The following is a 13,640-nucleotide window of genomic DNA, read 5'->3' on the forward strand; positions in this document are numbered from 1 at the left end:
GGATTTTGTTGGGGACCCTGATTGGGGTGGGGGGGGGGGATCACTGTGAGGGACTCTGATCTAAGGAGAACTCATTTATTTATCAAACTGATTTTTGGACCATTTTTGTAAAATACACCATGTGGCTCTCATACTAAACAGGTTAGAGACCCTTGCTATAGTAATAGTTCATAGTTCTAGACCATCTCAGGAGTGAGCATGAGAGGGTGGCTACATTCCTACACACAGTAGAACCATGAAGAATGAATGTAGCCATCCTCTAATAGGAAGTCAGATCATGGCAGCAAAAACAAAACTAATTTGGACATTTGGAGGAGGCTGATAAAAGAGAATTTTTGAGTTAATTTACAAACGTGTGTATATATATATATATATATAGATAGATAGATAGATAGATAGATAGATAGATAGATAGATAGATAGATAGATAGATAGATAGATAGATAGATAGATAGATAGATAGATAGATAGATAGATAGATAGATAGATAGATGAAAGTTTAGTGTCACTTTAAAATCGAATGTATTGGTCCATAGATAGACAGGCACACTTCTGGTCGTGCTTTGATAGCAGTAAGATTCAAAGAATGCACCTGTATAGAAAGTGCAAACAGGTAGAAAAAAAGCTCTTTTAAAATGAATACACTGTAGGTGAACATTTTCCATTGCTTTTAAATGAGGATTACTGTACCTTTACACACACATAGGTTGGACTTGATGGACTTGTGTCTTATTTCAACCTCACCTACTATATAACATATTATTATTATTATTATTATTAACGATTTATATAGCGCCAACAGTTTATGCAGTGCTTTACAATGTACAGGGGGGACAACACAATTACAGTACATACATAAAACATTTTTTTAACATATAGACGTCACAGATTATTTTCATGTATGGAAAAGGCTGCAGGAAACAGAAAGGAATTTCTTTGGCTGGATGTACTCCGGAAACATTATACGCCTCACGCAGTTCAGATTTTCTTTAGGAAATGTTTGTTCCTCAAGCTTCTCTACAACTAAGAGGGACACGGGGATCACAACTTTACCAAAGACACAAACAAGCAACATAATGAATGCAAGAACTGTTTGGCTTCTCCATCTTCTGTACTCCACAGGTCAGTTACTTTCAAGTCTTTTTTTTTTTTAATGCAAAATCAGCTGGTTATACTTCATTGTTAACCACTTTAATACTGGGCACTTTCTCCCCCTTCCTGCCCAAGCCATTTTTCAGCTTTCAGCACTGTCACATTTTGAATGACAATTGTGCGGTCATACAACACTGTACCTACATGAAATTGTTATGATTTTTTTCCCCACAAATAGAGCTTTCTTTTGGTGGTATTTTATCGCCTCTGCGGTTTTTATTTTTTGCGCTATAAACAAAAGAAGAGTGACAAGTTTGAAAAAAACACAATATTTTTTACTTTTTGCTATAATAAATATCCAATTTTTTTTATAAACAAATTTTTTCCTCAGTTGAGGCCAATATGTATTCTTCTACATATTTTTGGTAAAAAAAAAAAAAATATCGCAATAAGCATATATTGATTGGTTTGCGCAAAAGTTATAGCGTCTACAAAATAGGGGATAGATTTATAGAATTCTTATTATTATTATTATTTTTTTTACTAGTAATGGCGGCGATCTGCGATTTTTATCACGACTGCAATATTGCGGCAGACACATCGGACACTTTTGACACTATTTTGGGACCATTCACATATATACAGCGATCAGTGCTATAAAAATGCACTGATTACTGTATAAATGTGACTGGCAGGGAAGGGGTTAACACTAGGGGGTGATCGAGGTGTTAAATGTGTGTCCTAGGGAGGGGATTCTAACTGTGGGGGAGGGGACTGACTGGGGGAGGTGACCGATCGGTGTCCCTATGTACAAGGGACACACCATCGGTCTCCTCTCCCCTGACAGGACGTGGATCTGTGTGTTTACACACACAGATGCACGGTCCTGCTCTGTTACCGGGCAATCGCGGGCGCACGAGTGCCGTTGCCAGCAAGCGTGGGCCGGGAAGGTGAGAGCGTCATATGACGCCCTCCCAGAACGAAAGCCGCGCCGCCTGGCCGTCATATGACAGCCGGCGGGCGGCAATCGGTTAAATAAAGCGATTAAATAAAGGGTGATACTTCTCATTTGTGTAGTGTTAACCCCCAAAAGGGCCACTGATTTGTGTCCCCGGTTCTTTTCCCACTAGAGAAGGGGCAGCCAGGCAAATGACAACATTCACTCCTTTGGATCCTGTGTAAATTGGCTCTGTGTATGTATGAATGTGAGTTACGGGTCTTAGATGGTAAGCTCCGTGAGGGCAGGGACTGATGTTAATGTACAATATATATGTACATTGCTGGTGACATGGCGGTACCCAGGTGTTGCTGGTGATATAGCGGAGCCCGGGTGTTGCTGGCAGCATGGCGGTGCCTGTGTGTTGCTAGCAACATGTGTGTGTATGTACATTACTCTTGCCCCTAATCCTGTACAATCACAACTGCTTTATTTTATGCTCATTCACAATGTCGGTAAGGACTGACACGCCCCTGAAAAGCAATCCATGCTCGGATCTCTTTTCAGAGGAATTTGACATGCAGTGAAGAGGCAATAAGTTGCCTCTGCAATGCCTGTTTTAACCCTTTAAATGCAGTGCTGCAACTGCGTGCAATGCACATGGTTGCAGGTTGGTTGGCCCCATTTACACTTCATTCCGTGCCATGTATGCAGTCTCTGACTATCCCTTGTGCCATGCTCGCAGTCTGTGACCATCCCTTGTGCCATGCTCGCAGTCTCTGATTGTCCCTTGTGCCATGCTCGTAGTCTCTGACTGTCCCTTGTGCCATGCTCACAGTCTCTGACCGTCTCTTGTGCCATGTTCGCAGTCTCTGACTGTCCCTTGTGCCATGCTCGCAGTCTCTGACCGTCTCTTGTGCCATGCTCGCAGTCTCTGAACTTCCCTTGTGCCATGCTCGCAGTCTTTGACCGTCTCTTGTGCAATGCTCGCAGTCTCTGACCATCCCTTGTGCAATGCCCACAGTCTCTGACCGTCCCTTGTGCAATGCTCGCAGTCTCTGACCATCCCTTGTGCCATGCTCGCAGTCTCTGACCTTCCCTTGTGCCTTGCCCCAGTCTCTGACTGTCCCTTGTGCCTCTGAAAAGCAATCCATGCTCGGATCTCTTTTCAGAGGAATTTGACATGCAGTGAAGAGGCAATAAGTTGCCTCTGCAATGCCTGTTTTAACCCTTTAAATGCAGTGCTGCAACTGCGTGCAATGCACATGATTGCAGGTTGGTTGGCCCCATTTACACTTCATTCCGTGCCATGTATGCAGTCTCTGACTATCCCTTGTGCCATGCTTGCAGTCTCTGACCATCCCTTGTGCCATGCTCGCAGTCTCCGATTGTCCCTTGTGCCATGCTCGCAGTCTCTGACTGTCCCTTGTGCCATGCTCACAGTCTCTGACCATCCCTTGTGTCATGTTCGCAGTCTCTGACTGTCCCTTGTGCCATGCTCGCAGTCTCTGACCGTCCCTTGTGCCATGCTCGCAGTCTCTGAACTTCCCTTGTGCCATGCTCGCAGTCTCTGACTGTCCCTTGTGCCATGCTCGCAGTCTCTGACCGTCCCTTGTGCCATATTCGCAGTCTCTGACTGTCCCTTGTGCCATGCTCGCAGTCTCTGACCGTCCCTTGTGCCATATTCGCAGTCTCTGACTGTCCCTTGTGCCATGCTCGCAGTCTCTGACCATCCCTTGTGCCATACTCGCAGTCTCTGAACTTCCCTTGTGCCATGCTCGCAGTCTTTGACCGTCCCTTGTGCAATGCTCGCAGTCTCTGACCGTCTCTTGTGCAATGCTCGCAGTCTCTGACTATCCCTTGTGCAATGCCCACAGTCTCTGACCGTCCCTTGTGCAATGCTCGCAGTCTCTGACCATCCCTTGTGCCATGCTCGCAGTCTCTGACCTTCCCTTGTGCCTTGCCCCAGTCTCTGACTGTCCCTTGTGCCATGCCCGCAGTCTCTGATTGACCCTTGTGCCATGTCCGCAGTCTCTGATTGTCCCTTGTGCCATGCCCGCAGTCTCTGATTGTCCCTTGTGCCATGCTCGCAGTCTCTGACCTTCCCTTGTGCCTTGCCCGCAGTCTCTGACCGTCCCTTGTGCAATGCTCTCAATCTCTGACCGTCCCTTGTGCTATGCTCACAGTCTCTGACCGTCCCTTTTGCCATGCTCGTATTCTCTGATTGTCCCTCGTGCCATGCTCACAGTCTCTAACCTTCCCTTGTGCCTTGCCCGCAGTCTCTGACCGTCCCTTGTGCCATGCCCACAGTCTCTGACCGTCCCTTGTGCCATGCCCGCAGTCTCTGATTGTCCCTTGTGCCATGCTCGCAGTCTCTGACCTTCCCTTGTGCCTTGCCCACAGTCTCTGACCGTCCCTTGTGTCATGCTCGCAGTCTCTGACCATCCCTTGTGCAATGCTCGCAGTCTCTGATTGTGCCTTGTGCCATGCTCGCAGTCTCTGACTGTCCCTTATGCCATACTTGCAGTCTCTGACTGTCCCTTGTGCCATACTCGCAGTCTCTGATTGTCCCTTGTGCCATGCCTGCAGTCTCTGACTGTCCCTTGTTCCATGCTCGCAGTCTCTGACCGTCCCTTGTGCAATGCTTGCAGTCTCTGACCTTCCCTTGTGCCATGCTCTCAGTCTCTGACCGTCCCTTATGCCATGCTCGCAGTCTCTGACTGTCCCTTGTGCAATGGTCACAGTCTCCGACCTTCCCTTGTGCCTTGCCCCAGTTTCTGACCGTCCCTTATGCCATGCTCGCAGTCTCTGATGGTCCCTTGTGCCATGCCCACAGTCTCTGACTGTCCCTTGTGCCATGCTTGCAGCCTCTGACTGTACCTTGTGAAATGCCCGCAATCTCTGACCATCCCTTGTGCCATGCCCGCAGTCTCTGATTGTCCCTTGTGCCATGCTCGCAGTCTCTGACCTTCCCTTGTGCCTTGCCCGCAGTCTCTGACTGTCCCTTGTGCCATGCTCGCAGTCTCTGACCGTCCCTTGTGCAATGCTCGCAATCTCTGACCATCCCTTGTGCCATGCCCGCAGTCTCTGATTGTCCCTTGTGCCATGCCCGCAGTCTCTGACCATCCCTTGTGCAATGCTCGCAATCTCTGACCATCCCTTGTGCCATGCCCGCAGTCTCTGATTGTCCCTTGTGCCATGCTCGCAGTCTCTGACCTTCCCTTGTGCCTTGCCTGCAGTCTATGACCGTCCCTTGTGCCATGCTCGCAGTCTCTGACCGTCCCTTATGCCATGCTCGCAGTCTCTGACTGTCCCTTGTGCAATGCTCACAGTCTCTGCCCTTCCCTTGTGCCTTTCCCAGTCTCTGACTGTCCCTTGTGCCATGCTCGCAGTCTCTGACCGTCCCTTGTGCCATATTCGCAGTCTCTGACTGTCCCTTGTGCCATGCTCGCAGTCTCTGACCGTCCCTTGTGCCATGCTCGCAGTCTCTGAACTTCCCTTGTGCCATGCTCGCAGTCTTTGACCGTCCCTTGTGCAATGCTCGCAGTCTCTGACCGTCTCTTGTGCAATGCTCGCAGTCTCTGACTATCCCTTGTGCAATGCCCACAGTCTCTGACCGTCCCTTGTGCAATGCTCGCAGTCTCTGACCATCCCTTGTGCCTTGCCCCAGTCTCTGACTGTCCCTTGTGCCATGCCCGCAGTCTCTGATTGACCCTTGTGCCATGTCCGCAGTCTCTGATTGTCCCTTGTGCCATGCCCGCAGTCTCTGATTGTCCCTTGTGCCATGCTCGCAGTCTCTGACCTTCCCTTGTGCCTTGCCCGCAGTCTCTGACCGTCCCTTGTGCAATGCTCTCAATCTCTGACCGTCCCTTGTGCTATGCTCACAGTCTCTGACCGTCCCTTATGCCATGCTCGTATTCTCTGATTGTCCCTCGTGCCATGCTCGCAGTCTCTAACCTTCCCTTGTGCCTTGCCCGCAGTCTCTGACCGTCCCTTGTGCCATGCCCACAGTCTCTGACCGTCCCTTGTGCCATGCCCGCAGTCTCTGATTGTCCCTTGTGCCATGCTCGCAGTCTCTGACCTTCCCTTGTGCCTTGCCCACAGTCTCTGACCGTCCCTTGTGTCATGCTCGCAGTCTCTGACCATCCCTTTTGCAATGCTCGCAGTCTCTGATTGTGCCTTGTGCCATGCTCGCAGTCTCTGACTGTCCCTTATGCCATACTTGCAGTCTCTGACTGTCCCTTGTGCCATGCTCTCAGTCTCTGACCGTCCCTTATGCCATGCTCGCAGTCTCTGACCATCCCTTGTGCAATGCTTGCAGTCTCTGACCTTCCCTTGTGCCATGCTCTCAGTCTCTGACCGTCCCTTATGCCATGCTCGCAGTCTCTGTGTAAAAATCGATATAATTATTAATATTATATCTGCGTATTAATTTGTCTAGTCCCTATCATTGGTTGGTCCATTAAACTCTGAGCACATGCTATTGTTAATATCACAATAATACCAGGTTAGCTATGAAACCAAACACACGGTGCTGCTAGTAAAACAATATCTTATTTTATTTCCCAAGGAGTTAGGAAACTTTTATAAAAGTACTAAAAGGGTATTACAATGTTACATAGCTTACAATCAGAACACACTATACTAACAGCACATCTCTACAACATATAACAACAATGAAATATCAAAGATACTTATCACACATGCTTTCCTCTGCGGGTTCTGGATGATAAAAGGGGTTTGGGCCTCATGGAATATAGGCCCAAGCCCTCGGTCAGAGCAAGGTCCCAAGATAGCACAGGGAGACCCTTACAGCAGGCTTCTCAGCAACCAAGAGAGAGATCAAAAGCCTGTATGTCCCTTACATTCAAACATACACACCCACTCGTAGCCACCCCCATTTGCCTTTTTATAGAGGTATCATTTCAGATGTCTGCCCATTCTCCAGGAGGCATGCTTTATTGTCCCCCAGGGCCAGCGTCTCTATCAGCCCTGTGTCAAATCTCAATAGACATCTTTGCAGCAGTGGTCTCTTTGAAGCTTGTACTGTACTCGCACATGTCACAGCAGGTGGGCTTGAGCCAAGGCATTGTTCTTCTGATCACCAAGCTTTGATGTGTTTCATTCCTACCTGGCTGTGTCAAACAGGAAGTGAAATACCAGAAGTAAGATATTAAACCATGTTGCTATCCAACACTCTGACTGTCCCTTGTGCAATGGTCACAGTCTTCGACCTTCCCTTGTGCCTTGCCCCAGTTTCTGACCGTCCCTTATGCCATGCTCGCAGTCTCTGATTGTCCCTTGTGCCATGCCCACAGTCTCTGACTGTCCCTTGTGCCATGCTTGCAGCCTCTGACTGTACCTTGTGAAATGCCCGCAATCTCTGACCATCCCTTGTGCCATGCCCGCAGTCTCTGATTGTCCCTTGTGCCATGCTCGCAGTCTCTGACCTTCCCTTGTGCCTTGCCCGCAGTCTCTGACTGTCCCTTGTGCCATGCTCGCAGTCTCTGACCGTCCCTTGTGCAATGCTCGCAATCTCTGACCATCCCTTGTGCCATGCCCGCAGTCTCTGATTGTCCCTTGTGCCATGCCCGCAGTCTCTGACCATCCCTTGTGCAATGCTCGCAATCTCTGACCATCCCTTGTGCCATGCCCGCAGTCTCTGATTGTCCCTTGTGCCATGCTCGCAGTCTCTGACCTTCTCTTGTGCCTTGCCTGCAGTCTCTGACCGTCCCTTGTGCCATGCTCGCAGTCTCTGACCGTCCCTTATGCCATGCTTGCAGTCTCTGACTGTCCCTTGTGCAATGCTCACAGTCTCTGCCCTTCCCTTGCGCCTTGCCCCAGTCTCTGGCCGTCCCTTGTGCCATGCCCACAGTCTCTGACCGTCCCTTGTGCCATGCTTGCAGTCTCTGACTGTACCTTGTGCCATGCTCGCAGTCTCTGATTGTCCCTTGTGCCAAGCCCACAGTCTCTGATTGTCCCTTGTGCCATGCTCGCATTCTCTGACATCCCTTGTGCAATGCTCGCAGTCTCTGACCGTCCCTTGTGCAATGCTCGCAGTCTCTGAGCGTCCCTTGTGCCATGTTCGCAGTCTCTGACCGTCAGCTATGATTAAGCACTGACTACAGTGTGAAACGCGTCAGCTTCCCTCTTCTTGCTGTGGCATACATGTACTTTTATTGTTTTTACTGAATAAAGGCGATTTCTATTTCAGTGCGGCTGTCCAGGACTTTTCTCATGTTCATCGTTACAAGCATTGCTGGCACCTGAGGCTTCCAGTTTGGAGGAGAGGTTTCTGATTGACCTCCTTAGAGCGGCGATTTCTTCCCCCTGCCATGCTCGCAGTCTCTGACTGTCCCTTGTGCCATACTCGCAGGGAACCCCTCATAATGGGCACAGCAGGTGTACAGACCCAGGAACTCCACACAAGGATGGTGGGAAACTGCCATTCCGCTCCTTGACAGTGAGGTGTGAGGTTGCTGGTTCCTTTGCTCCTGTGCTTCCAGAGACCAGGGGCTAGAGTTTCTCCTCTGCCCCAGGAATGATGCAGGATCCTGGGGAGGACCCTGGTGGAGGCCCCCTGGATAGGCCTCAGCCTGTGGATGACACTGGGCCTGGCCCAAGGAAAGATGAGTACCTGTCTGCCTTTAGACGGAGGGTTGTTGAAACAATGAGGCGGATTGAGAAGGAAGAGGAGAAGTTGGTAGCTTTGAAAAATGAATTTAAAAAGAAAAAACAGATTTGTGCCAAAGTGTTCAGCAAGAAAAGACCGGCTCTGAGGCCTGAATTGAAAGACCTGGAACAAGCTCTGCGGAAGCAGAAAGAACTGGTGAGTTCTCTGAAGGAGAATAGTGGAGCATTTAAAGAAAAATATAAGAATGAAGAAAGATTCAGCCAAATGAGAAGAGGAGCCGCTTCCTGCATGGAGGGTGAGGAGACCAGTGAGGAGATGCAGGTACAGACAGCAGAGAGTGAGAAAGTGGGCCCGGAGGATGAGCCCAGCTCTTCAACACCTCAGACATCTGCTGAGCCCTCAATGGTGGAGGCCTCTGTCCCCTTCACTCCCCAGCAATGTGGAACATCTGAGCAGGAGGTTGAAGGTTCTGGCATGCTGGATTTTATCAATAAACTTGAATCACCTCCGAATGTTGCTTCCCAGGATGATGAGGAAAAGATGGACGCCGTTCCTAGCCCTGTGGAAGAAAGACCTGTGGAGAGACAAGGTGCAGGTAGAGTGTGTGTGCAGGATGGTGTGAACTTTAATGACAATGTGCTTGCTGAGGGTTGTAGTGCTGCAGGCAGTCAGCCCAGACCCATAGACAATGAACAGCATGCAATAACATCTGCTAATAACTGTCAGCTTCAGTCTGCAGAGAGGTCCATGGACAATACAGAGACTTTGCCTGGACCAGGCACAGCGGCTGTTCCTGTGAATGGTGGAGGAGATGCTGGGTGCAGAAGTGCTACAACTTTCCAGGAATCTGCAGCAGCCATGACTGTGATTGATCCCAGAAAAGAAACTGTGTGTTCGGGGGAGGGGGAGGATCCTGCCTCTGCTAATCAGAAGACTGCTATCACAGCTGATAAGGACAAGACTGCAAATGCTGCTAGTGTAAGAAAAACTTATGCTGGTGTTGCTGCTACAGGTTCTGGGAGGGGGCAGCAAGCAGGGAAGGAATATGGGAATGTTTTATCTTCCTCCCTGTTTAAAAGGAGGAATGTTGTTCAGTTAAAATGGGAAGGTGGTGGAATCCCCCCACATAGGAGGACAGTGGTGGATAAAATCCTGCAGATGGGGTTTACACCCACAGATATCTTTGCCCTGATCAGTCCGGCAGTTTCCTATGAGTATGATTTGTCCTTTATCCGTCCGGAGTCTTTGGACATATTTTGGGAGAAGTATGAACACGTGTGTAGGGGCCTGCCGGACTGGAAAGGACTCATCCCAAAGCTTGTATCACGCCAGCCCCTCATTAAAATGGTAACAATTTTGGTCCGCAATGAGTCCATACCACAAGGGGATTTAACTGTTTGGTTGAGAAGGTATGGAGATGTCCTGAGCCCCCTAAAAAAGATTGTGGACGATCGGGGAATATGGACGGGGGGATGGTCTATGTAGCTAAAATTAAAGGTCGTTGATAATGTTGTCCAGCATCTGCCATCCTCAGCTTTCCTGGGGAGGGACAGGCTGACCATCTTATATCCAGGCCAGCCAAAGCTCTGCAATAAGTGTGGTGATAAAGGGCATCTTGCATCCTCCTGTCCAGTGATGAAGTGCTCTCTGTGTCAGGGTATAGGACATTTAGCAAAGGACTGTAATATCATCAGGTGCAATCTGTGCAATGCAGTGGGACATCCTTACAGTCAGTGTCCTGAGGCAATGCACAACAATCCTGAGCTTATGAGAGAGTTTTTCTGCCTGGACATGGAGGATGCTCAGCGCTCAGCAGCTGGGGTGCCTGTGAGTCCATCTGAGTCTGTGGCAATACCTAATGTGTCTCCCCAGTCTGTGATGCCCCAGTCTGTGCCAATACCTAATGTGTCTGTGTCTCCCCAGTCTGTGCGTTTACCTAGTGTGCCTGTGTCTTCTGTAGGTAAGGTATCAGTTGCTGAAAATGTGTCCAATCCTTCTGTGTCTGTGTCTTCTAAAATTGCTGAGGCAGCAAGAGGTGTTGAGGCAGGTGCGTCAGGTGTGGTGCCAATCCCCCTCCCCCGATGCTGCAGGGTTTCTATTGAGGATTGTGGGGTGCAGAGGAGTGGGGAAAATGGTGGAGAGGCTGGCCTTGTGGTAGATAAGGGAAGGGGGAGTGGGGGGGAGGGGGGTGAAGGGGAGGATAGGTGTGGGGAGGCTGTTGAATCTGGTTTGTCTAAGGATGATATGGAGTGGTTGGAGGATAGGAGGAGGAGGGGCAAAAGAAAGAAAAAAAGGGGTTCAGTTACCTTAAATCCTAAAGTATTGTCTTTGGAAAATAAGTTTAAGGTCCTGTCTGATGATGATGATGAGTGGGACTTGTTCAGTTCGGCATCCTCTATGGAGGATGAGTGCCAGGGTGCAACGAAGCGCGTTGGTTCTAAAGGAAGAGGGAGTAGTCAGGCTAAGAAATGGCTGCCTCGACTCCGTTAAAAGTGGCAACCATTAATGTTGCCAGCTTAAGATCAGTAAGTGCTTGTCATATGGCCTTATTTTTGCTCAGCGAGTTTGATACTGACATTTTGTTTTTTTTTGTTTTTTTCTACAAAAAAAGATTTTTATTGAGAGAGAATAAGGTAGCAGGTACAATACATTGAAAAGGTAGCATAAGGAATCAAACATGACACTCATTAGATGTTGATACAGAAGAAAAATTATTGTAACAAGCTTGGATTTTCATAGTGCATATATAATGATTGAAATACCGATAAACGAGAGGGGGGTAACCATGGTATCAGACATTGCACCATTGGTGCTTATACTGTGGTAAGAATATTTCGGTTACCTCTGGTGCTGGAAAGGTCAGATAACCGCCCTGTTCCTCGGGTTTATTGTATGTAGAGGGAAAGGCTTGGGTGTCTCTGGTGGGAGATTCAAGTATGTTAGGTCTATCATACAATGGAGTATGACCCCAGATTAGAAAATATTAATGAATGAGTGGGAGGTGGTTCCGGAAAAGGGAAGGGTAGGGGTTGAGGGGAAGATATAGAGGGGGGGGGGGGGAAGGAAAGTGATAGATAAAGAGAGGGGGGACCACCCCTCAACCCAGACCCCACGATTATGAACTTTAGGCTAGGAAAGGCAGGGAGTTTAGAACAGAAAGAAGGATCTGTAGTAATCGGTCATTTTAAAATATATCCAGCAAGCCCATATAACGGTAAATTTCTGTATGCGGTCTTGGGAGATATAAATCAGTTCTTCCATCTCCTCGATCCTTGCAATCCTAGTTAGCCATTCTGTAATGGTCGGGGGAGTAGTTGAGCGCCAATGTGCGGGGATACACAATCTAGCAGCGTTCACCATATGCATTGCTAATGATTTGTGGTAAACTTTTTTGGACAGGGTTTAATGATGGAGGAGATATTGGGCCGGGTTAAAGTTTAGGGAGTAGGTTGTTACATGTGTAATAATGGAATGTACCTCTTTCCAAAATGGTTGGAGTATTGGGCATTCCCACCCTATATGTACCATGTTTCCTATGGCCTTGTTACATCTCCAACAGATGTTGGGAATGGAGGGTGAAAATTGGTGTAAGCAGGCAGGAGTTCTATACCATTTTGTGGCTATTTTGTAACCATTCTCTTGTATTGCTACATTCAATGACCCCTTGTGGGCAGATGTGAGGATGGATTCCCAGTCCTCATCAGTGATATTGATTTGTAGGTCTTTCCCCCAAGATATTCTTGAGGCTTCTGTCTGTGGGAGTTGCGAGTCGTCCTGGAGGAAGGAGTAAATCATGGAGATCAAAAGTCTTTGTGGAATGGACTGGGAGTACATTGTTTCGAATGGAGAATGTGGTCTTGTCCAAATGTCGTTAGCATTAGTCGATGTAAAAAAGTGTCTTAGCTGTCTATAGGACCAAAAGGGGAAGTCTTTCGTGCGGGAGATGGATTTTAGTTCATTATATGTACGTATCCTCCCGTCAACAAAAAAGTGACGAGTATGAATATCATCATATGGCCACTCTTGCAATAGGAAAGTATTCAATTCTCCAGGAGGAAAATCTGGATTAGCTCTAAGAGGGGTCAGTGATCCTGGCGTTGAGGATATTTGGTATAAGTTCCTAGCTGTGGAGAAAGCTCGCAATGAAGGGTATATGAGCGGATGTATTTTAACGTCTTGGGGATAGTGTTTCGCTGGAATCCAGGTCAGGGTGTGCAAAGGTATATTACTGAAGGCATTTTCCAAAATGGTCCATATCTTACCTATTTTATGAGTTTTCCAGTTTACCACTGTAGTAAGGTGGCATGCTAAATAGTACTTATACAGGTCTGGTAAAGCAAACCCCCCTTTCGTTTTAGTACATGTCAGCTTCGTATATTTGATGCGTGGGGAATTATTTTTCCAGATAAATTTTGAACAGGCTTTTTTATAGGACATAAAGAAAGATGGGGGCAATTGGATCGGAATCGTCTGCATAAGATACAAAAGTCGGGGTAGAACTATCATCTTTATCAATGCCGAGCGTCCAAACCAGGAGACATTCAGGGTAGCCCAGCTTTGAAGGTCTGTCTGGATTTTCGTCAAGGCGTTGAGAAAGTTGCAGTCATAGAGATCTGTTAGACGCCTGGGAATTCTTATGCCCAGGTAGGTAATAGCGTCATTTTTCCACTGAAATGGGAACGAGGATTGGCAGTGAATAACTTCTGGTGGTGAAAGAGAGACATTTAGGGCCTGGGATTTAGAGTAGTTAATTTTGAAGTTGGACAATATTCCAAAGTGTTTAATGTCTTTTAAAAGGTTAGGAAGAGATGTGCGGGGTGCTTGTAGTGATAGTAGGATGTCGTCCGCAAAAGCGGCTACCTTAAATTCCCTGCGGTTAATAGAGACACCCTGAATATTGGGGTTGGCCCTTAGTCTGTTGAGAAGGGGTTCAAGAGACAGGACAAATATTAGGGGGGATAGAGGGCACCCCTGACG

General features: G+C 48.0%; 1 protein-coding gene across 17 annotated transcripts in view; it reads left to right on the top strand.

The window, feature by feature from the left end:
• Nucleotides 1-951: 951 nt before the first annotated feature.
• The window catches only part of LOC141148583 (uncharacterized), a 177,803-nt gene continuing 165,114 nt past the window's right edge, over nucleotides 952-13,640 (top strand). For all 17 annotated transcript variants that reach the window (XM_073636148.1, XM_073636149.1, XM_073636153.1 and 14 more), the window contains exon 1: nucleotides 952-1,122. In XM_073636148.1, coding sequence (XP_073492249.1) covers nucleotides 1,077-1,122 — 46 coding nt within the window. In that variant the 5' untranslated portion in view covers nucleotides 952-1,076. The remainder of the gene's footprint in view (nucleotides 1,123-13,640) is intronic.

Source organism: Aquarana catesbeiana, linkage group LG06 (genome assembly GCF_042186555.1).
Source record: "Aquarana catesbeiana isolate 2022-GZ linkage group LG06, ASM4218655v1, whole genome shotgun sequence".
Lineage (NCBI taxonomy): Eukaryota > Metazoa > Chordata > Amphibia > Anura > Ranidae > Aquarana > Aquarana catesbeiana.